The 23,642-nt window shown below is 35.4% G+C and overlaps 1 protein-coding gene and 1 pseudogene across 1 annotated transcript; both read left to right on the top strand.

Annotated features, from left to right (window-relative positions):
• Positions 1-5,522: 5,522 nt before the first annotated feature.
• LOC113750654 (auxin-responsive protein SAUR71-like) lies at positions 5,523-5,843 on the top strand. The gene has a single exon (XM_027294607.1). It carries the CDS (start codon positions 5,523-5,525, stop codon positions 5,841-5,843), a length of 321 nt encoding a protein of 106 aa, XP_027150408.1.
• A 9,783-nt stretch (positions 5,844-15,626) lies between these two features.
• Positions 15,627-17,517, top strand: LOC113750653 (annotated as a pseudogene).
• The last annotated feature ends 6,125 nt before the right edge of the window (positions 17,518-23,642 follow it).

Below are 23,642 nucleotides of genomic sequence, written 5' to 3'. Positions count from 1 at the left end.
ACATTTAAGCATCAAAAGAAATTACTAGCATAGAAAGGAGAAAGAAAAATTAAAGAAATATTGTTCTTATATACCTTATTTGAAATAATTACTAAGTGTTTTTTCTACAACTTTTTCAATAGGAGAATAACAATATATATACTATCTATTTCATAATAAGGGTAATTTATTTAAGCATTGTTCTTATATACCTTATCTTCTATCTAGAACAAAATGGTCTACGTTGGATAGCCGACTTGTTGGAAGAGAGTACAATTGTTTTGGTGCATCTTGACCATACTTTGTACAACCCGAAGACCTTTTTCCTATTGACTACCATTAAGAAAGTGAGTGCTCATTGTCAAGTAACTACTTGGCAATTACGGATTACCAGTAAGTGATTCGTAGTACTTGGGTACTTTGTAGTAGTTGACTCGAAAGGCTACCCGTGTTCCGTAGTAGCTTAGAATATAAGCTTTTTGGTCATATGATCATAGGAGGCGACTGCCCGAAATTAAAACAGAGAGAAGGAAACAAATGTCAAAAGTTCAAGATTTGATTGAACGTGGGACAGCTTTTATTTATTTATTTTTCTTTCAAAGCTTGTCCATCATCAATGCATCTGAATGAATCTGCGTGAGAAATGCTGTAAAAAAAAATAAAAAATTACATGTTTCCAGATTGCTCGAATACAGCACCTAGAATGTGTGACATTCGATTAGAATATTATTCTAAAGTTTGTTTTTTATGAGTCAAATGTAACCCCACCAACTGAGAAAAAGTTGGAAAACAAAGAAAAAGAGAATTAGTTAGGAAAAGAATATAGTTAAATATGACCATGCCAACCAAAGGGGAAGGCAAGACATCCCGGTGCTCTTCCTTTACACTAAATTGGAAAAATTATTGGATTGCATTTTTTTGGAATTTTTTGAGAAAAATTATTGTAGTATTGTTTATATGAGCTAATATATTGATTGAAAAATGTGAGAAAAATATTTTGACAAAAAATTAAAAAATCTTTTTTGCAGAAAAAGCAATCCAAACAAGGGCTAATAGCATTTTAATCTTGTTATCTTTTGAGAACTTGTCCAATTGAGTTTCATACTTATAGCAAATAAATTTAGACCTTGTTTGATAACCCAATTTAGCACTTAAATTTAATGGATTCAGATCTTAATATGTTCAGACGTGTTTACTAATAAAAAATTGAACATTTGAAGTAATTAAGTGGTACTGAATTTCCTAGACAAAACTTGCTCTAAAAAATAAGTGATAAGCTATTCACTTATCACTAAATGTGATATACGCTCAAATGTATTAGATTTAACACTTAACAATTGAATTGCTTAATAAATTCAAATTTCATATTTCATATTTATGTTTTCAGGCTACAGTTTTATTAAGCGCACCCTTAGTTTTCTTAACTTTCAAAAAGATGGACAAATATTTTGGTATTTTACGCCGTAAATTTGACATGCACGTGACGTTTAAATCACTTTCGCCGTTATGTTCCACTAAGTTTCCATCTGTACTAAATTGGTTTCAAATGTATGTAATGGACCAAATTGGACTATACCAAATTCTAAGGGATTAAAGTTGTTGTGTTTTCTACACAGGTTAGATTATTTGTTTAGTCAGTAATTTACACCGAGAGAGAGAGAGAGAGAGAGAGGGCGATTTTAGACCTTCCCCCCCCCCTCTGGTCCTCTTTATCCTTTACCCAAGATATAGAAACTAACATTTTTTTTTTATTTTGGTGCCTGAAGGATATATACATGATAAACACATTAAATAGAAAGATTGATCCACAATTAATTTCAAAGTCACTATCGAGTATCCACCCTGAAATTGCACCTTTTTCAAAAAAAAAAAAATAAAAGAATTGGACTGACTTTTTGTTATGTGCCTTTAAGGCACCAAATATACAAACCCAATAAACATTATATTTTTTGACAAAAACAAAATTACATTTCCCAAAAAGTGTGCAACTGCAATGTGGACAGACTTTGTTCGCATATCATACCTTTCCTGAGCTTTTCGAATAGTTAGTGATTTAAGTAAAGAACACAGAAACTTCAAAACTGCCGCTTTTCGACAAATCTAGCACACGTGTTTGCCGTTTAATTTAGGGTTTGGAAAGAGAAATTGATTGGATAAATGTTTTGTCCCTACTTGGAGAAGAGATGAGCGAGGAAATAAGTCCCGGATCAATGCAATAATTAATTTGCCAAATATACCTTTTAAATTTGGAGTACGTGATGGGACTCTAGCACATTCCGATTAAAATAGGCTAGAAAAGGCATCAAAGGGGACAAAAACAATCACTTTTTTCTTTTAATGTAAGGGAATAAAATCATTCAATTTCATTTTGAGGGACTAAATTTTATCATACATGGTATGTGAGGAACAATTTGTGCAGTTTTTTCAAAAAAATGTATGTATCCTCTTCCCAAAATCATATATGCCAACTGGTCTTATTATCTCATTCTTTCGTGTTCAAAATCATGTCGTATTAACCAGGCAGTAGGATTTTCAATTACATATGTTATCTCCATTGTTTAATGTAAACTTGGCAAGAGCTGATTCCAATCTTCGTGTGGTGAATTCCTTTGTCTAATGTCTGCAAATTGTCTTCTCAATTCTCAAATTAATTTCTTTGTCATGTGATGACATACGTTAGGCATTTACATGAGAGTTTTGTGCAAAGTACAAATCTTGTACTAGATATTCAAAGGATAAATTTTAATTCGGACCCCTAAACTATAGACACATTACAACTTTAATCTTTAAATTTTGTCTATAGAATGAATCCTATTGAAATCCTATAGAATGTATTTCAAAAATGACAAAATTCTCTCAAGAGCATGAGTTTTATATTTTAAGAGATAAAGTGTCTAGAAATAAATTTAAAGATTAAAGTGAAAGTGCGTCTATTGTTTAATTAAGAGTAAAAGGTGGAAATTTAGTCATTATAAAATAATATGGAGAGTTTAGAACCCGTTTGAATTGTTATTTTTCTAGAGTTTTTGTAAAAAAATATACTGTAATGATTTGATGTATGTAAGGTAAAAAAATGATTGAGAAATATGTTCATAAAATATATAAAAATTATTGGCAAAAAATGGCAGTCTAAGCAATAATTGTCCGCCTAACTAATTAACTGAATAATCTTCTCTGAAGAGCATAAAATGGTTCAGAAGCTACAATGGAGAAAGGCCCGCATTTCTCAACATTTGGTAAGGTACAAAAAAATGATAGAAAATGCATTGAAAAATATATTCAACGCCCTCTTAAATATCAGTCAAAGATGCTGGCTGCCGGATTTCGTGTCCTAAGGGAAAAGGCATGGAAGTGTTCCCCAAAAACTAGATAAGAAAAAGGTTCGAAATTTCTGTGATGTGATTTTGTTAGCCTCCAGCTTGAAATCATGATCTGAATCTGTGCAATTACTATCAGTGAGATGAGTAGTTGAATACTCAACCATAAAGGTTGTCCTTTTCTTTCTTTTAATGATGAAATAAGAACATGTTTTATGGGAGACAAATTCAGACGTTATAACTTTAGTCGTTTTTTTTTTTTGGCCTTTTTATGGAAATATCAACTTTGTTTGATATGAAATAAAAGCCATTAGAATATAATCGAATTTAGTTCAATAACCCAAGAGGGTACTGTTCAAGTCAAGTGCTTTTTATTTTTTTAACGCATTCTTTGAATGCTTTTTAGACCAAACGATGAGCAAGCATAGAAAAACAAAAGGCCTTGTATAAGAAGTTGAATGGATATGTGAATATTGGGAAAGGAGCAGGTACAGCTAGGTTTGAGAGGTGTATAAAAAGTTAAAGGGATAATTTCAGAAACCTCAAAGGAGGCTTTTGACAATTTCATTTACCTCTTTCGAGATTTTAAAAATTATATGTACCTCCCTTGTCATTTAAAATGATAAAACTATTCCTAAATATTTTAATGAAATTCCCTTATTTGGTATGCTTATACTTAGAATGACTTTTAAAATTATTGTTTCATTCTTTATCCTTCTTATTCCTTTTTTTTTCTTAAAATTTTTTGCCAATAAAACTATAGAACTGTCACTATTACCTCTATACCAAAAGTCAAACTAGTGATTTTTTTTTATGAGTTAACTTATATGGAAACCAATGTTTTTGTTGATCTTTATTTTCTATTTTTTGGTATTAAAATTAACCATAAATAAAAAAGAAATGGCTCAAAACCACTACTAAATTATGATAATCTCACTACTTGAAAAATTCATAATTTTTGAATGAATTATTTCAATATTTTCTTTTCTATCTTATAAAGCTAAATCCAAAATAAAATACCGTCAAAAGTATCCTATCATAATGATAAAAATATTATTATATTTGTTTATCACATAGTAGATATGGATATAAAAAATTTGGCACCTTTCTTTTATAATTATACTAGATAATCTTATAATTGTATAGGAAAATAAATTAAAACTCATTACACAGGGGCATTTTTAGGTATTCATTTAAAAATTTGACCAAGTCAATATTATTTTAATGTTTTGTTACTAAAACTATCAAATCAAGGGAGGTAGATGTAATTTTTCAAATCTTTGGGGAGCTTAGTGGATTTTTAGAAACCTCAGGGGAGGTTTCTGAAATTATCCCAAAGTTAAATAGATAACAGAATATTGGGATAGGAGCAGGTACGGTTAATTTTGATAAGGTCGGGTGCGATTGTTGTATTTCTTGCATATAATTTGACCCGTGGCACATATTTATGCGTTGAATTGGTGCATAAAATCTATGCGCATAGCATAATTATATATGCTTGACTAAATTATGTAATATATATATGTGTGTGGTGTGTGTGTATAAAAAAAGAATCGGACAATATATGTACCTTCTTTTCCCTGTCCTCCTGTCCTCGCCATCCAAAAGAGGAAAATTATGGCATTCTCACGTAAACGTGGCTAATTAACCTTGTTCTCATATTAAGATGGTCATAATTTGGAACCATAATCAAGACATTGTTAATTCCCCGTTTCCACTTCCGTGACTGTGGAATAGTCTTTTTTTTTTTGTCGCAAAGGTAGAATTCCTATAAACTAATTTAGTTTAATCTAGGGGGATGGAGAGAGAAATTTGATGTAAGTAGAAACTCCATTGAGAAAAACTAATTTAGAATACCACATATTATAACAATTTTTTGATAGGAGCCAAGAATCGAACTTTTGACTTCCCGTATACTATCACCAGACAAAAGCCCGGTGGCTGGAATAGTCATTTAGTAAGTAATAAGACTCTTCTATACAACGACATTTGACAAATACCTCAACCACCCGAGTCAATATAAATTACAACCTATTTTGCCAAAAAGTCATTTAGACCGACTATTCTGCAAGTCCTAACTTGCTAGTCAAGTAGTTCTGTCCCTGAGATTTCAAAGAGATATATATATATATATATATATATATATATATTATTTCAAGAGATTTATATATGCTATATAAGTGAGAACATTTTTGCAGTACATCCAGTTACGTTAGAAGAAGCAAAATGAAAGGAAGAGATAAGAGCTCATCAAATACCTGTAGAAGATTGAGAAGCACCAATGAGGCAAAAATAGAAGGTTCTGTTCGTAAAGGTCAAGTTCCTGTACTGGTGGGAACAAATAATGAAACCATGGAGAGACTGGCCATCCCCATAAGGCTCATCAACCATCCTTCTTTAGCTCATTTACTTGATGAATCTGCAGCTGAACTTGGTTATAATCAACAGGGATTGCTCAGAATTTTGTGTGATGTCGAAGAATTCAAGGAAGTGCTCGATAGAATATATCAATGCGGCTGTAGGAGTTCTCCATCGATGCATATGTAAACTTAACAGCTGAAATACGTTGTTTTGTTGCAAGTTTCTTCTAGATTGTATATCCATTGACTCCACTGTAGATTTGGTGAAACCTTTTCTATACCTTCTCAAAATCGATTCATCCAACTAGTTTATGGAAAGGTTCCAAATTGTTCTCTCTTTTCTCAAATTTTGCAGTCATCTAACGTCACAACTTAGGGTTTTCAAGAGAATCTTTTGCATGATGTAAATTGCAGCTATTCATCTAGACATCCCTGGTTGAGAAAGTAGAAGAGCATGAAGGAGAGTCCCAAACACCCGTGCCAACAGGTAATAATCAGTTGCATGGGAATCTAGTTCTCTATTTTCTGAAATCATTAGATAGGCTGATGTGTAGTAGATAGCTGATGGTTGAAGTAGATGAGAGTTTTGAGCAGAACGTTTGCTTGTGATTACATTTTTTCCCAACGAAAAAGTAGCCTTATTTCATTAAGACAGCAGAAAAGCAGAAAAACACAGATACATCTACCAACTAAAGATGTACTGCTACTGCTAGATATCAAATGGCAAGCTTCACTGTAAAGCCAATTACCAGTTCTCACGAGTCCTGCAAACGCTTTTCCAAGAAGCACAAATCCAGCTCACATCCTTCACAATAGCTTTACAATAGCAGCTGAGCCCACTGTAGTGTGCTAATAAATTGCACTGTTCCTAGATCACCAAACATGGTACACAGAAGCAGGTAGAGCCAATCTTCTAACCTGTCCTGCAAAAGTTTGCTGCAACCCATGGACAAGATACCACTCTAGCTCTTGATCCCAGACATGACAACCTAGAAAATTAAGACATCCGCTCTGAACCTTTTGCCATGCAAATGATGAAACAGGACAAGTAAAAAATTTATGATGTGCTGACTCTTCAGCCTGATTGCACAGAGCACATTCAACAGGAGTAGCAACTGAATTTTTCTTTGCCTTTTGCTAATCATCACTTTACAATCATCATAAGTCAAAGTACTGGTAATCAATATAATTCTCAGATATCGTACAGGAAGAACCACCCCCCCCCGGGGGGGGGGGGGGGGGTTCTTTCTGGCATACCACTAATCTCAGTCAAATTGTTTTGCCTGTCCTTCGTATCCGCCAGAGAAAAAAGTAATACATTCTTGCAAATTTGGAATTAAGCTTGATAACTAAATGAATTCAGATAAAACTGGTCAATCACCATGAACGATCTATCCGTTGCACCACACATAAAAGAGAGATCATCGGTGACATTAAGATCAGATATACCCATTGAAGAACACTTATCATGATAATCAAAGCCCATAAGCTCAATCTGTTGCCTAAAAACTATAAAAAACACCTCCTCCATGGAACCATTTAGATCAATAGATGCAGAAGTAACACATCACATCTGAATTCAGCCAATAAACTTCACGGGAAACCTCATTAGTCTAAGAGGGTTTCAAAAACAAAAAATGAATTCAATGTATCAGAAGCCTTCATTATATCAATCTTGATAGCGTCCTTTGGGTTTCCGGTGAATTTATTATAGCCATGAAGCAACTCATGCATCAAAATTCTGCTATAGTAATTTGTCTCCCCCTTTGGGAAGGCGTTCTACGATGTACTAATTAATTCAGGCAGAACACACTTCAACCTATGTGTAAGGATCTTTAAGAGACATGTATAGAGCACATCTTAACATGCAATAGGTCCAAAGTTCCTCATAGAATCAGCACTGTCAACTGTAGGGATTAAAGACAAAACAGTACTGTATAAAGGATAATATAAGTACTGATTAGCAAAGCAAAATTCTACTACCTCAGTTACCTATCCTCAGCATCAATCATCTCCCAGATAAGTTTGCAGAACTCGACTGTGAAACCATCAGGGCTAGGGTCATTATGCTCCTTGATACTAAACATAGCACGTTGAATCTCCTCTAGAGTCACCTCTGCTTGTAAGAAAGCAATCTGCTCATCATTTAGACCCTTATTGACCACCTGAGCCAATCTGCACTTTACCAGAAGAAAAGACTTGCTGCTCGCTGAATAACTACGTTAATGTTAGTATACAATTGTTATTCAGTGTATCTTTAACTAAACAAAAACTTATACTATATCTTTATTAAATACTATTGACATAATCTTAAAATAGTAGCTAAGCAAACACTACAAATAGGAAACAAAATACAAACAATAAAAAATTCAAACACTAGTTCAATTATATTAATACTGAATTGACCAAAATTAGATAAAAATGGTTGAGGTACTAGTAAAATCCAAACACCAAAAGCATTAATTCCCATCAAGAATTAATCTTACTAACTCCACTGAACTTATTTCAAGCATTTACTCTACCTCAAAATCCATTGTTTGAAGGCAAATCTTTTTCTCTTTTTTGGTTATTTAGAACTTCTTGTATCGCAACTTGGATCTTAGTCATTAATTATCCAAACATTTAATTTTACTGAAAATTATTTTTGTTAGGGTAAAATTCGAAAAATCCCCCTGTGATTTGCACGAAATTCAGGAAATCTCCCTATTGCTTAAAAATGTCTACACAACCCCCTTGTGGTCCTGACTCAACTAGAAGATGGTAAAAATTTGGCTAGATGATTGGTGAATCGTGAAGTGCCAAATTTAACCCCAAAAATTATCATTTGTTGAACTTTTCCTTTGGAGAGAGAGAAAATGAGGTGAAGATTTTACGAAAACTATTTTTTAATCTAACAATAAAAAAATTGAAAAGTGCCAACTTTTATGGCTATATATACCATTAAGTTGATAACCATAAATTTTGAAGAAAATAAAAACTTGCCCCACCTTTTTTCTTGAAACTTTTACTTATGCCATGTGACGAGGCATTTTATCCAAGGGAAGTGCTTAATCCACTTATTTTTGTCTTTTTATTAGTGAAGCTACTTCAAAGGGAAGGGAACGGAAAAGGGTCGATCAAGCTACCATTACCTTTGCCATAGTCGATTAAGCTGCTTCATGCCACTTATGCCCTCATATTTGTTTTTGCACGTGAGATAGCGACACATACTTTTCTATTAACTTTTGATAGCTTTTGTAATTTTAATTCTAGCAAATTCCCAGGTTCACTAAGCATAAATTTAAGTATACAAGCAAGGGACTATAATCCAGAATTTGTTGTACAAAAAAAATTAATAAGCAATAGCCAGCAAATCTCAGCTAAATAATCAGCAAATCTACACTAAATTAAGCTATATCAGAAAGTTGTGAAATAAAGACAAAATATAGTAAGACTAAGATATTGTGTTAAATACGCCAAAACGGAATTTCAATAATCCACAACACCTAATACACTATATAAATCGCCGATTATCAACTTATCAGCAATTAAAAAACATAAATTCAACAACTAAAGAGTCAAGCACCAGATCACCATACCTTCTTCGTAATGCACTGTTCAATAGTCCAAGTTCTTTGACCTATATGACAAAATATCAAAGAGAGAAGAATCAATAATTGAGTTTTAAGAACAAGTCATTGATTAATCTTAAATTTAATATATTTATCATCCGTACCATTGTATGATAGAAAACACATCAAACTCACAGAACTAAGAATCATCCTACCTAAAAAAAATAGTACGATGAATCAAAAAATAAAACTTTTCATATAATCCAAGCAATAGAACAATTGGGCAAAGAATAAAAGATGAAGCAAAGATGAAACAAGAAGAAACACTAGGGAAATACCATTCCAGACACCTAAATTATAATGCCAAAAATACAAAACTGATGAAATTTATTAGAGGAAGCAAAAAAATCAGAGATCGAATACACTGAAAATTGTTAGTAAAAGTAGTAGGCTGGTACAATATAGGAAAGAATAAATATAAACAGAAAAAAGAGTGGAGATAGAAAATAACAATCCGAGGCTTGTGAGCACAATTTCCTTAAAACAGATTCGCCCCCTACAGGTTGAGTGCTTGAGGTTAAGTAGGCGTCTGTCTCCCAGGATACAACGGATTAACGGTGAATAAGTTAGCACCAAACTTTCTTCATCACAGCGAACTCAAACTAGAGCAATATGGAACACTATAAAAGATGAAGATGCAAGGAGGAAACATAGAGAGAGCGATGTTTTTTTTTGAAACAAAAAGAGAGTTATCTATTTATAGATGCTGGCCAAGGGTGATTGTAGAAATTGGCAACAAGTGTTAAAATCCATTGAATTATCTTCACATTTATCAAAGTACCACATTCATGTACATACATGTATTTGTATTTGGAATACCTTTGATTATACATGTATTCTCAATAAGACAACTCCAAAACATGTATCAATAGTTAAGTACATGAATCCTAGGTACATGAATCTTCAGGTACATGAATGAAAGATAATTATCCTTGGCTTCTTTCAAAGAGTGCCATTATGAGAACAATTTTCTCATTCACTCTAAATTGGATTTTTCCATTTTTCCAACAATCCCCCACATGAATGAAAAATTGTTTTGAGTTTTGACTCTATAGTAGTGTTCCACAACTGAAACCTGCATAAGATAGGTTGGTGTTACCCTTTGAACCTTCTCTTGTGAAATACACTTACTTTACTAGCAATCCAGTAGACATGATGTCTTTGAACTGTCCCGCTTTTCAGTGTAAATGACCATATATTTCACACAAGAATCATGCTCCATTAGTTCAGTTCTCATAGTTATGTTCGTTTTGGCCATGAACATCAACCTGGTTCAGCAAGAGTTTTTTAAGAATTGAGCCCTAAACAATTCTCTTTTGAAGCGGCCCCACTTCACTCTCACATAGGCGATTTACTTAAGTCTCAAGTAATTAATTACTTCACTTAAGAATCATTAAAGCACACCATTGTGCTATCCTTAATTCTCCTTTGCGTTATTGTTTCATCATGGAATGGGTCTAGGGATATCCCCCCACAATGACTATGCTAAGTCCTTATAATTAGGTTGTCCCTTTGAACCTAGACATTGGGATCTCCAGTCAGCTAGGTTGGGTTTCCTTTATAACACTTAGCCTTCCATGGGCTTTAGTCCTATTCCCTTTGCCATTTTTGCAACCAACTCTCTATTCAATCCTTTGGTTAGCGGATCCGCTATGTTATCCTTTGATTTCACATAATCAATAGAGATAACTCCTGTTGAGAGTAGTTGTTTAATGGTATTATGCCTACGACGTATATGTCTGGACTTACGATTATATATGTTATTCTGTGCTCTTCCAATTGTTGATTGACTATCACAGTGAATACATATTGGTGGCATAGGTTTTTCCCATTTTGGAATGTCCTCAAGGAAATGGTGTAGCCATTCAGCTTCTTCTCCACATTTGTCCAAGGCAATGAACTCAGATTCCATTGTAGATCTAGCTACAATAGTTTGTTTAGAAGACTTCCAGGATACTGCCCCACCGGCAAGTGTGAACACATATCCACTTGTGGATTTTGAATCTTTTATATCAGATATCCAATTTGCATCAGCGTTCCCTTCTAGAACAGCAGGGTATCTAGTGTAATGCAGTCCATAGTTCCGAGTGTACCGTAGGTATTTAAGCACCCTTAAAATTGCTTTCCAATGATCAGCGCTTGGATTGCTTGTAAATCTGCTCAATTTGCTCACTACATATGCAATGTCAAGTCTAGTACAACTCATTAGATACATTAGACTTCCAATGATTCTTGAGTATTCTACTTGAGAAATACTCTCTCCTCTATTCTTAGATAGATGGAAACTATTGTCTAATGGAGTTCTTGCAATTCCAGAATCATTCTTATTGAATTTTTCCAGAATCTTGTCCACATAATGAGTTTGGCTCAAGACCAAGCCGTCTGATATTCTTGTAATTTTAACTCCTAAACTTACATCAGCAAGCCCCATATCTTTCATGTTCAATTTTGAATTTAACATGTCTTTGGTAGACTTGACCATTTTGTCATTACTACCAACAATAAGTATGTCATCTACATAAAGACATAAGATGACATAGTCATGTTATGTTTCTTTAGTGTAGACACATTTGTCACACTCATTTATTTTGTATCCATTAGTTATCATTGCATTGTCGAACTTTTCATGCCATTTCTTTGGCGCTTGTTTTAGTCCATACAATGATTTTACTAATTTACAAACTTTATTTTCTTTTCCCGGAGTAATGAAACCCTCAGGTTGCTCCATGTAGATTTCTTCATCTAAATCACCATTTAAGAAAGCCGTCTTTACATCCATTTGATGTATCTCTAGATTTCTCAATGCAGCGGTAGCAAGAATCATTCTGATAGAATTTATTCTCGTAACAGGAGAATAAGTATCAAAATAATCCAAACCTTCTTGTTGCTTGTATCCTTTGATTACAAGTCTGGCTTTGTACTTATCGATAGAGCCATCAGATTTCATTTTCCTTTTAAAGATCCATTTGGATCCTAAAAGTCTACAACCAGGAGGAAGATCCACTAACTCCCATGTGTGATTCTGTAAAATAGAATCAACCTCACTTTTTATTGCTTCTTTCCACAAAAAACCTTCAAAAGAATTTACAGCTTCTATATAGGTTTGTGGTTCCTTTTCTAATAGAAAAGTTGTAAAATCATCTCCAAATGATTTTTCCACTCTAGCCCTTTTGCTACGTCTCGGTTCATCTTGTTGAATCAAGTTATGATCATGTTTTTCTTGACTCATGACTTCATGTGTTCGTTTTGATGAACTTGATGCACCATTCGATTTACAAGGAAACACATCTTCAAAGAATGAAGCATTCCTTGATTCCATTATCATATTTTTGTGTATATCCGAAATTTCTGAATTATACACAAGAAACTGATAAGCAGCACTATTATGTGCATAGCCTATAAAGATACAGTCCAGAGTTTTAGGACCTATCTTTATTCTCTTTGGTGTTGGAATAGCCACTTTTGCAAGACACCCCCACACTTTCAAGTATTTGTAGGATGGTCTCCTACCTTTCCATAACTCATAAGGAGTTTTATCTTGTTTTTTCCGGGGTACCCTATTTAAAAGGTAATTGCTTGACAAATTAAATAGCTTCAGCCCACATATTTTGAGGTAATCCTGAACTTAGTAACATCGCATTCATCATTTCCTTTAATGTGTGATTTTTCCGTTCAGCAACACCATCTGATTGTGGTGAGTAAGGTGCAGTTACTTCATGAACAATTCCATATTTTGCACAATAATCACCAATAGGTGTTTCATATTCACCACCTCTATCACTTCTTAACCTTTTAATTTTCCAGTTAAGTTGATTTTCAACTTCATTCTTGTAGAGAATGAATTTTTCCAAGGCTTCATCTTTACTTTTGAGCAAAAACACATAACAGTATTTTGTGCAATCATCAATAAAAGTGATAAAATATTTATTACCACCTCTTGTTTGAACAAATTTCAAATCACAGACATCTGTGTGAATCAATTCAAGGGGTTCGGTGTTTCTTTCAATTGTTTGGAAAGATGACCTTGTTAATTTTGCTTCTACGCAAATCTCGCATTTATGGTTTGAATTGATTTGAAAGGAAGGAATATGATCCAAGTTAATTAGTCTACGCAAAGTATCATAATTAACATGACCTAGTCTACCATGCAATAAATTGGAAGACTCAAGCAAATAAGCAGAAGACTTATTCTTATTATTCACAATAGTCATTACATTCAATTTGAACAGCCCATCGGTTGTATATCCTTTCCCTACATACATTCCAGATTTGGATAATATAACTTTATCCGATTCAAAAACCATGCGAAAGCCATGCTTGTTCAGCAATGATCCAGAAACAAGGTTCTTGCGGATTTCTGGCACATACAGAACATCGTTCAAAGTCAATGTTTTGCCAGAAGTCATCTTTAGCAACACCTTACCTTGACCTTCAATAGCAGATGAGGCAGAGTTCCCCATGAACATTTTTTCCCCTTCAAATTTTTCGAAGGTAGTGAACAGGTCTTTGTTTGTGCAAACATGTCTTGTGGCTCTAGTGTCAATCCACCACCATTCTTTCGGATTTGACCCCATCAAATTCACTTCAGAAACCATAGCAGTCAGGTTCATGTTTTCCATGTCTCCCTCGATTCTATCAAGCAATTCGCTTCATGCTTCTTCTTTTTTGGAAGCTTACATTCAGTGGACTTGTGACCTTTTTTGTCACAGTTGAAGCACTTCCCTTGGAATTTCTGCTTAGAGATTTTCCCTTTTGCCCCAAAATTTCGATTTGGCTTTTTGCCTTTGGAGTTTTTCTCTTGCTTATACTCTACAATATTTGCTTTAGCATCAAAAGAATTTATTGCCTTGCAATCAGAACCCCTGTTGTCTTCTTCAATTCGAAGTCTAATAATAAGGTCCTCCATACTCATCTCTTTGCGCTTGTGCTTGAGATAGTTCTTGAAATCCTTCCACCCAGGAGGTAGCTTTTCAATAACAGCAGCTACTTGAAAGGTTTCACTCAAAATCATGCCTTCAGCTAGAATCTCATGCAAGATAATTTGAATTTCTTGCACCTGACTGATAACAGTCTTGGAATCCACCATTTTATAGTCTAGAAATTTTCCAACGACAAATTTCTTTGCCCCGGCATCTTCAGTTTTATATTTCCAATCCAAGGATTCCCACAATGCCTTTGCCGTCTTGTGTACTTGATACACGTTATATAGCGAGTCATGCAAGTAGTTCATGACATAATTTTGACAAAGGAAATCAGAGTACTTCCAAGCATCAATAGCACTGACAGCTTGTGCATCAGTTAAGCCTTCAGGCAGCTTTGGAGCATCCTCACTTAAGAATCTTGAGAGATTCAATGTTGTCAAATAGAACAACATCTTTTGTTGCCATGTCTTGAAGTTCAAGCCATGGAACTTCTCAGGTTTCTCACTATGGTTAGTAGAAACCATAGGAGTAATCTTTCCTTCAGGTTGTTTCACAATAGTGCCAGAGGCAGAGGCATCAGAAGTAGAAATGTTGGTTTCTCTTCCTGTATTGTCAGCCATTGAGAACAGAATCTGTTTTAAGACTATTAGTAAAAGTAGTAGGCTGGTACAATATAGGAAAGAATAAATATAAACAGAAAAAAGAGTGGAGATAGAAAATAACAATCCGAGGCTTGTGAGCACAATTTCCTTAAAACAGATTCGCCCCCTACAGGTTGAGTGCTTGAGGTTAAGTAGGCGTCTGTCTCCCAGGATACAACGGATTAACGGTGAATAAGTTAGCACCAAACTTTCTTCATCACAGCGAACTCAAACTAGAGCAATATGGAACACTATAAAAGATGAAGATGCAAGGAGGAAACATAGAGAGAGCGATGTTTTTTTTTGAAACAAAAAGAGAGTTATCTATTTATAGATGCTGGCCAAGGGTGATTGTAGAAATTGGCAACAAGTGTTAAAATCCATTGAATTATCTTCACATTTATCAAAGTACCACATTCATGTACATACATGTATTTGTATTTGGAATACCTTTGATTATATAAGACAACTCCAAAACATGTATCAATAATTAAGTAGATGAATCCTCGGTACATGAATCTTCAGGTACATGAATGAAAGATAATTATCCTTGGATTCTTTCAAAGAGTGCCATTATGAGAACAATTTTCTCATTCACTCTGCACTGGATTTTTCCAGTTTTCCAACAAAAATAACTTGAAGAAACCATTGCTGGAACAACTACAAACCTATACACAATCATTAAGAAGTCAAATTATAGAAAGCGCCCCTAAACTTTTCGAATTAAAATTTTAAAGATGGAGCATATAGAACGAACAGAGCAGTAACGGAAGTAAAAGAAAGGGAACCTTCGGACATGGTAAAGTTAATTGAGGTAATAGTCACTAGAATGCTAATTAGTCTCGTTCAATAGAGCAGAGGACAAATTTACGAAAAGACCAACAAGCTTTTAAACCTTAATATCAGAAGGGTTAACAACATCATTTAACAAAAACTTGAATCTTCAATAACTTGTACCCAATGCAAGAAATATTTGTCAACCCCATATTCAAATAACTATCTTGTCCCTAAGGAGACAATTGAAATTCAAGAAGCAGTTGAAACCTAAAGTGCTTCTGAACAAAAATAACCGAGAATGAATTAAACATTAATTAATTTAACTATTTATATTTTTATTTCTGAAATTAATAAGAAAAAATAAATGGAATTGTTATTAAAAGTGACTACTAAAAAGTAGTGCAATCTAGTTACGACTAATTACCTACATCTTTATTAATTATTATATCTAATTATATTTTCTTATTTTTAATTTAGTAAAAGAAAAAGGATATACAATAGATGAGCAAAAATGTCATATTGATAATTACTTTAGTTGAGGTCCATAACTTTTTTTTCTCTTTTTTTAAGGGAAGAGTGAGATTTAAAAAAGAAAAATGGGGAAAAAGAGATTTAAACCTAGGACCTCTAAGTCCTGGGTTTTAATTTTAGCCATTAATCCAAGCCTCCTTGGCAAGTTGAAGTCTATTGCTTATACACTACAACGACAATCAAATTAGTGTATTAGTTTCACTTATCCTTTTAATTATTATTTGAAGATGTATAATTACTTGTCAAATGTTTCAAAAGAAAATTACTATAATTATAGTTATATAGCATGAAACGTTCTTATGGTCTAGTTTCAAAGTTAAATTACAAAAAAAAGAGGGAAATTTGCCAAATTGGTCCCTAACATTTACCAAAAATATTTTTTAGTCCCTAACATATAAAATCAGCCAAAATTATCCCTCACATTTAAATTGTGATCCAATTTGGTCCTAATGCTCGTTTTTATTCATTTCTCCGGCTAAAAATAGCACGCCTCTCTCACGTGATCATATTTTTAGAGGCAAAACCGGAAAATACATTTCATTACCGGTTGAAAGTAAAAGGATAGGGGACCACCACCCCCTTTTCACCTTTCCCCCTCAAATTATAGTTTCAAGAAACCCTAAATTGCATCCCTTAATTAACAAGCATAACTTGGAAATGTTAGTGATGATGATGACGACGACAAAGCTGTAGAGTTTGACGGCCTGCGTGCTTGGGGACATGGCATCTCGTCCTAATTTCGGCCTTAATGAATTGAATTTCGTTTTCTCCACCCTCGTCGTCAGCTCCATTCTCAATTTCCCGCTCAAGTATCTCCTGGCACCCACCGCGGGGGTTGGGGGCGCTCATTCTTCTGGCCGCCTCCCCTCCATCTTCGCTGCCTGTCCTCCCACATGTTCGAGCCCGGGGCTTACGGCGTGTTCAGTTAGATGGGGACTTTTGTGTACAAAGGCACCCTCTTTGCAGTTGTGGGCTTCGCCGTCGGACTCGTGGGAACTGCCATCTCCAATGCCCTGATCAAGATGAGGAAGAAGATGGATCCCAATTTCTAGACCCCCAACAAGCCTCCTCCGACGCCTTTGAACGCTCTCACCTGGGCCGTCCACATGGGCGTCAGCAGCAACTTCAGATACCAAGCCCTCAACGGCATCGAGTTTCTGCTTGCCAAGGGCCTTCCCTCTTTTCTCTTCAAAAGCTCCGTCGTCGTTTTGAGGTGCTTAAACAATGTCCTTGGAGGGATGTCTTTTGTCGTACTGGCCAAGTTAACAGGATCACAGGCTACTGCTGCTGTTGCTGCTCCTCCTCCTCCTCCGTCTTCCGTTGCTGCTGAGCTGGAACAACAACAACAACAACTAGTCAAGGAGGAGGATGAGGAGTAGGTGGGTGTCCGGGAAGGTGGTGCTGCAGCTGGAGATGCTTTGCCTGCTGACAAAGTCAAGTGGTCCCCTATTCTTTTACTTTCAATCGGTAATGAAATATGTTTTCCGGTTCTGCCCCTAAAAATATGATCACGTGAGAGAGGCATGCTATTTTTAGCCAGAGAAATGAGCAAAAACGAGCATTATGACCAAATTGGATCACAATTTAAATGTGAGGGATAATTTTGGCTAATTTTATATGTTAGGGACTAAAAATGTGTTTTTGGTAAATGTTAGGAACCAATTTGGCAAATTTTCCAAAAAAAAAAAGCAAAGGCACATTTTTCATAGGCTAAGTACGACATTTTGGGTCTCTGTTGATCCTCATAAAAATTAACAAAAAGATCTGTATGTAACAATTACATAATAAAATTATTTTTAACTATTAAAGTGCAGGTTTCAATAGTGTTTAGTAAAATATATTATAACTTAGCTACAAATATATATTTAAACCTATTACAAACCTTGGGAGCGCTATCAAGTCAAGTCGAAATGACCTCAAGTAGCACTGTGCTTGAACTCGAATTTGAAGAGGAATAGTGCTACTCAACCTCTAGCTCAAACTCAATTTCTCCAACTCGAACTCGATTCAATAAAATATTGGCTTTGCTGGAGCTCGACTCGATCAAGTTTGAAAACAGTGTCGAGCTGTTTTCAAGCCTTATCGAGCTCAGGTGCTTAACTCGAACACGAGCCAAGCCCTTATCAAGCTCAGGTGCTTAACTCGAACATGAGTCCTTGGCTCAAGCAAAATTCCCAGAAACCTGTTGTAAGTCCCAAAGACAACCAAGAGGGGGGGTGAATTGGGTTATTCAAAATCTTAATCAGATTTAGGCAATTTTTGCTAAATGAAAATTTTCTTCTTTTCTAGTAATGATCAACCAAGTGGATTAGAAGACAAGAGCAATATTGATCAGAAACACAAGTATAAACAAGCAATGAGAATTTTTATTAAACAGAAAAGTAAATTGGGGAATCAAACCAAGTGTCTACCAAACTATCCTCAAACTTGAAGACCACACACTAGGAAGAGCAACTTCTCTTTGATGGAAGACGATCAACTAGATGTACAATGGAGGGAGCACTTCCTCCTTGCCCTAAGCCTCACTTAGTCAAGCTAAGAAGTTTTACAATCACTCAGAAAACCCTCAACAAAGCTACACTAAAGATTCTTTCAATCACAAAAGAAATGCTCACCAGAAATTCACACCACTTTAAAACAAATCTAGCTTTGGAGACTATTTTCTAGCTAAAATATCTCTTGAGATCTTGTAAACAAAGTGTGCAAAAGTCCTCCCTTCGTTCAGAACAGTTTGTTTTTAAAGGGGAACAGAAATGAGCTTCATTAAAGCTTCCAACGGATAGAAGGCAGATGAAGGGTCAGCTAGCCGTTGGGGCTTTCGGACGTCCGACGATCAAATCATCGTCCGAACCAATCGTCCGAAAATAGCCAAGTTGAAGTTCGGACGTCCGATGAGATTTTTGTCGTCCGACAGCACAGCGTCCGATCGTAGGCCGAGAGCTAGCAAGTTATCTTGGAATTTTTTGGACGTCCGATCTGGTTGATATGCGTCCGAGGTGTGCGTCCGATCCTTCCGGACGTCCGACAGTTTCCTTTCGGCCGTCCGACCTGATTGTCCTGTTTTTGCTTCTCATTTTGGTTGTCTTGCATTTCATGACATATTTGAACCTGATTCTTGGATAGACAGAAACACTTGTATTTGAAGGAGGTTAGATAAACATTTCAAAGTACCAAGAATGACAAACTAGACATACTTAAAAGACAGTATCTTTGATCGGAACAAAACAATGACTAAATTCATTTATATTATTTCAATCTTGTTTGCCACATCCAAAGCATCGTAGACTGGAGTCAATCAAACATATGCTTTCCTTGTTCCATCAGGCCTGATCAATCTTGGTCAGTATAAACGAACTTTTGTGATCATCAAAACCAAGAATAACATTCTCCCCCTTTTTGATGATGACAAAACAAAAGTTTGAAATGAAATTTTATGATTGCAATGAAAACTCCCCCTTTCAAAATAGACAAGAACTCCCCCTGTCTTAGTGAATCACAAAATTTGAAAATTTTGAAAAACTCCCCCTCACAAAGCTGCCCATCCGAGTTAAACAATTAAGCATATCAGCCACTCCAAATTTAAACAATCAATCCAACATATCCTAACATCACCAATCATCAATCATGCCAACATCACCAATTATCAATCATCACTCAATCCAATCATTTGATACCATATCTCCCCCTTTTTGTCATCACAAACGGGCAACCAATCACATCAACATATCCACAAATTCACAAATTTAGACAAGTTCACACATCAAAACTTAGACCATCAATCAGAATAGACAATCCACAAATTCATTACATTCACATAAGCAGAATAGACAATCATTCATCAAAATATTCAGACATCCATCAAAACAGTACTTAAACATCCAAAACGAAACTTAAAATATCCATTACATTACATATTCATTGTTGAATACCACGAAAACATAAAAGAGACAAACAAAATGCAAATGTCCTAAATGATGAACTAAGTGGATCCAGGTGTCCTCCGAGAGAGCTGATATTGATCAAGATCCTCCTCTTCAGTTTCTTCATCATCTTCAGCAGCCTCTTCAACTGGTGCCTTGCCTTTATCTGATGTAGAGGTGCCATGAGGAGTCACAGGGATTGAAGAACCAGGATCCGGAATTGATGAACTTGGATCAGTGGGGTGTGACTCTTTGTCATGGGAAACTTCCTCAACTACAGGGGGGGGAAACAGGAGGTTCTTTTTGTCTAGGAAGGCAGTTTGTTGCTCAGAGGACATAGTGAGCATTAGACCATGTTCTAGAAGAAGAACATGCTGTTTGAGTTCACGAATGAGCTCAATTACTTCATCACTGGAAGAGGAAGATGCCTTAGAGGCAGATTTCCTAGGATGAATGGGAGTGAGTGGAATAGATGAAGGATCATGTGCAGCCTTAGACCTAAGTTCACTAGAAGATGCACCCTTATAAGCCCACAGATTATCTTTGAAAACAAGATTTTTCCTTTCAAAATACCCTTTTGTAAAGGCATAAGAAGATGCTTCTTTAGGACAAACACCTAGAATAGGGACTTTGTTAAACTCAAAAATCTTTTGAAGAAACTTTCCATAAGATAATTTTCTGCGAGAATCAGTGGCATAGCGAAGTAAGAACTTGCACATGACAAAACCAAAATCAATACGAATTTTTTCTTGAAAACAATAAAAGAGGTATAACTCCATTTTGTTTGCATCAGTTCTATGGCCATCAGTAGGCACAAGCAGGTTTGAAATGATAGAAAAAGCAATTAAATTCACAGGGGCCAGATCATTCAATTTAGCATCAGCAGGTGAGGAAAAACTTCTTTTGAAATAGGTTAACATTTTTGTCCCATCAAAATGATTTGCCACAGTCGGGAGCTCTTCATAGGAAAAGAAATTAGCAATCTTATCTTTGCATAAACGTTCAATGGTAGTATTTAAAATGGAGTTCACAATTTCAGAGTCAATGATTAAGTCTACCCCATTAACCCTGGAAAATATTTCAGTTGGGTCAGAACCTTTCCTTAGATTGGCAAAAATTTGATGCAACATATCAGGATAGTAGACATTTGGCATAGAAATAAGATGTGACCATTTCTGGAAAGCAAATAGACTCAGAATGGATTCTAAACCTATGGAGCGAAATTCAGAGGGGTTTACAGTTCTTTGAGGGATGACACCCTTCTGGGATATCCAGGAGTATTTGTCTTTCGCAGCATCATCAAAGAATGTAGGAGGAGGGGCTGATTTTGGAGGCGGTTGAGAAGATGTCCCCTGTCCAGATTCAGGCTGAGAGGAGGGTTGTGGTGTAAGCCGTGACATTTGACCCTTGATAGCTCCTCCTTTGAAGCGTTTGGATGTCCGTTTGACAGTGGGAAGACTCTCATCCTCATCCCTGAGTGGATGCTTGCGTCCGGCAGTAACTTTTCCTCCCCTTAGATTCACCATTGTGCGAAATGTGTGGAATGAGGGATGCAAATGATGCACACAGCAGTAGGGAAGTGAATCGCACAGAAATTTTGGGACACAAAGTCCTTGAACAAGATTTGACAGAGCGGTTATGAGAAAGTAGGGTTTTGAGGGAAATTTGGGAATTTACGAAATGTTTTGCGATTCGATGAAATAATTAGGAGAAATGAATCGCAATCAATCAGGAAAAGTTTTGTTTGAGTCAATTTGGGAATGAGAGCTTCAGAATGGTATGAATTTGAGAGTGAGAAATGAGAGGGTTTTCGTCCGAGAGGAAATAGAAAAGAAGAGTTTGAAGCAAATAAGGGAGAAAGTTAATTTAAAAAGTGAGCCGTTGCACTGTCGGACGGCCGAACGAAGTTGTGCGTCCGACAGTTGCGTCCGAACAGGCGCAATTCTGGAATATGGCTGAAGAACATCATCGGACGTCCGTTCATCTTCTTTCGGACGTCCGAAGACTTTGAGAAATTTTAGGATGATTTTTCGATTATTCCTAATTTTGATCTTAGATGAATGAACTGATCTAATGGCAGAGCTTTGGTAAAAATATCAGCAAATTGATCTTTAGAACAAACATAATTTACACATATGTCACCTTTTTGAACAAGATCACGAATAAAGTGATACTTTATATCTATGTGATTTGTCCTAGAATGATGAATAGGATTTTTGGTCAAATTTATAGCACTAGTATTATCACAGAATACAGGCATGCAGTCATACAACAATCCAAAATCATTCAAAGTGTGCTTCATCCATAAAAGTTGAGCACAACATGCACTAGCGGCAATATATTCCGCTTCGGTTGTAGACAAAGATATTGCATTTTGCTTTTTGCTAAACCAAGAGACTAAACAATTTCCAAGAAAATGACAAGTTTCACTAGTACTCTTTCTATCCACACGACAACCTCCAAAATCAGCATCCGAATAACCGTATAGTGCAAACTCATTAGATCTAGCATACCAAAGACCATAGTCTAATGTACCTTTCAAATACCTAAAAATTCTTTTTACAGCATTCAAATGTGATTCTTTTGGACAAGATTGAAATCTAGCACACAAGCAAACAGCAAACATAATATCAGGTCTACTTGCGGTTAAATAGAGTAGGCTTCCGATCATACCTCTATATTGCTTTTCATCCACATGATTACCTTCTTCATCTTTGTCAAGCTTTGTAGAAGTGCACATTGGAGTTCCAACTTGCTTTGAGTCCTCCATGCCAAACCTTTTCAGCAACTCCTTGGTATATTTTGCTTGATTTATAAAAATTCCCTCAAGAGCTTGATGTATTTGAAGTCCAAGGAAGAAATTTAATTCTCCCATCATACTCATTTCAAATTCACTTTGCATAGTGGTGGAAAAATCCTTGAATAGATACTCATTAGTAGCACCAAAAATAATATCATCAACATATATTTGCACAATAAGAAGGTCATTCAACACTTGCTTAGTAAAAAGTGTGGTGTCCACAACACCCCTTTTGAAACCATTTTCAATCAAAAAACCACTTAGTCTTTCATACCAAGCTCTTGGAGCTTGTTTTAGACCATATAAAGCTTTAGATAGTTTAAACACATGACTTGGAAATTTTGTATTTTCAAAACCGGGGGGTTGATCCACATATACTTCTTGATCAATAAAACCATTTAAAAAGGCACTTTTAACATCCATTTGAAACAATTTGAAGCCTTTAAAGCATGCAAAAGCAAGAAGCATTCTAATAGATTCTAATCTTGCTACGGGAGCAAATGTTTCATCAAAATCAATTCCTTCTTCTTGTGCATATCCTTTAGCAACTAATCTGGCTTTATTTCTTACAACAACACCTTTATCATCTAACTTATTTCTAAAAATCCACTTTGTGCCAATGATAGGTTGATTTTGAGGTCTATCAACAAGTGTCCAAACTTCATTCCTCTCAAATTGATTAAGTTCCTCTTGCATTGCCAAAATCCAGTTTTCATCCTTTAAAGCATCATTGACATTTTTGGGTTCAAAAAGAGACACTAAGGCAAAATTGTCAATCAATTTT

Source organism: Coffea eugenioides, chromosome 10 (assembly GCF_003713205.1).
Source record: "Coffea eugenioides isolate CCC68of chromosome 10, Ceug_1.0, whole genome shotgun sequence".
In the NCBI taxonomy this organism is placed as follows: domain Eukaryota; kingdom Viridiplantae; phylum Streptophyta; class Magnoliopsida; order Gentianales; family Rubiaceae; genus Coffea; species Coffea eugenioides.
Note: the sequence above shows the minus strand (reverse complement) of the source record. Positions and strands in the feature narration are given on the sequence as shown.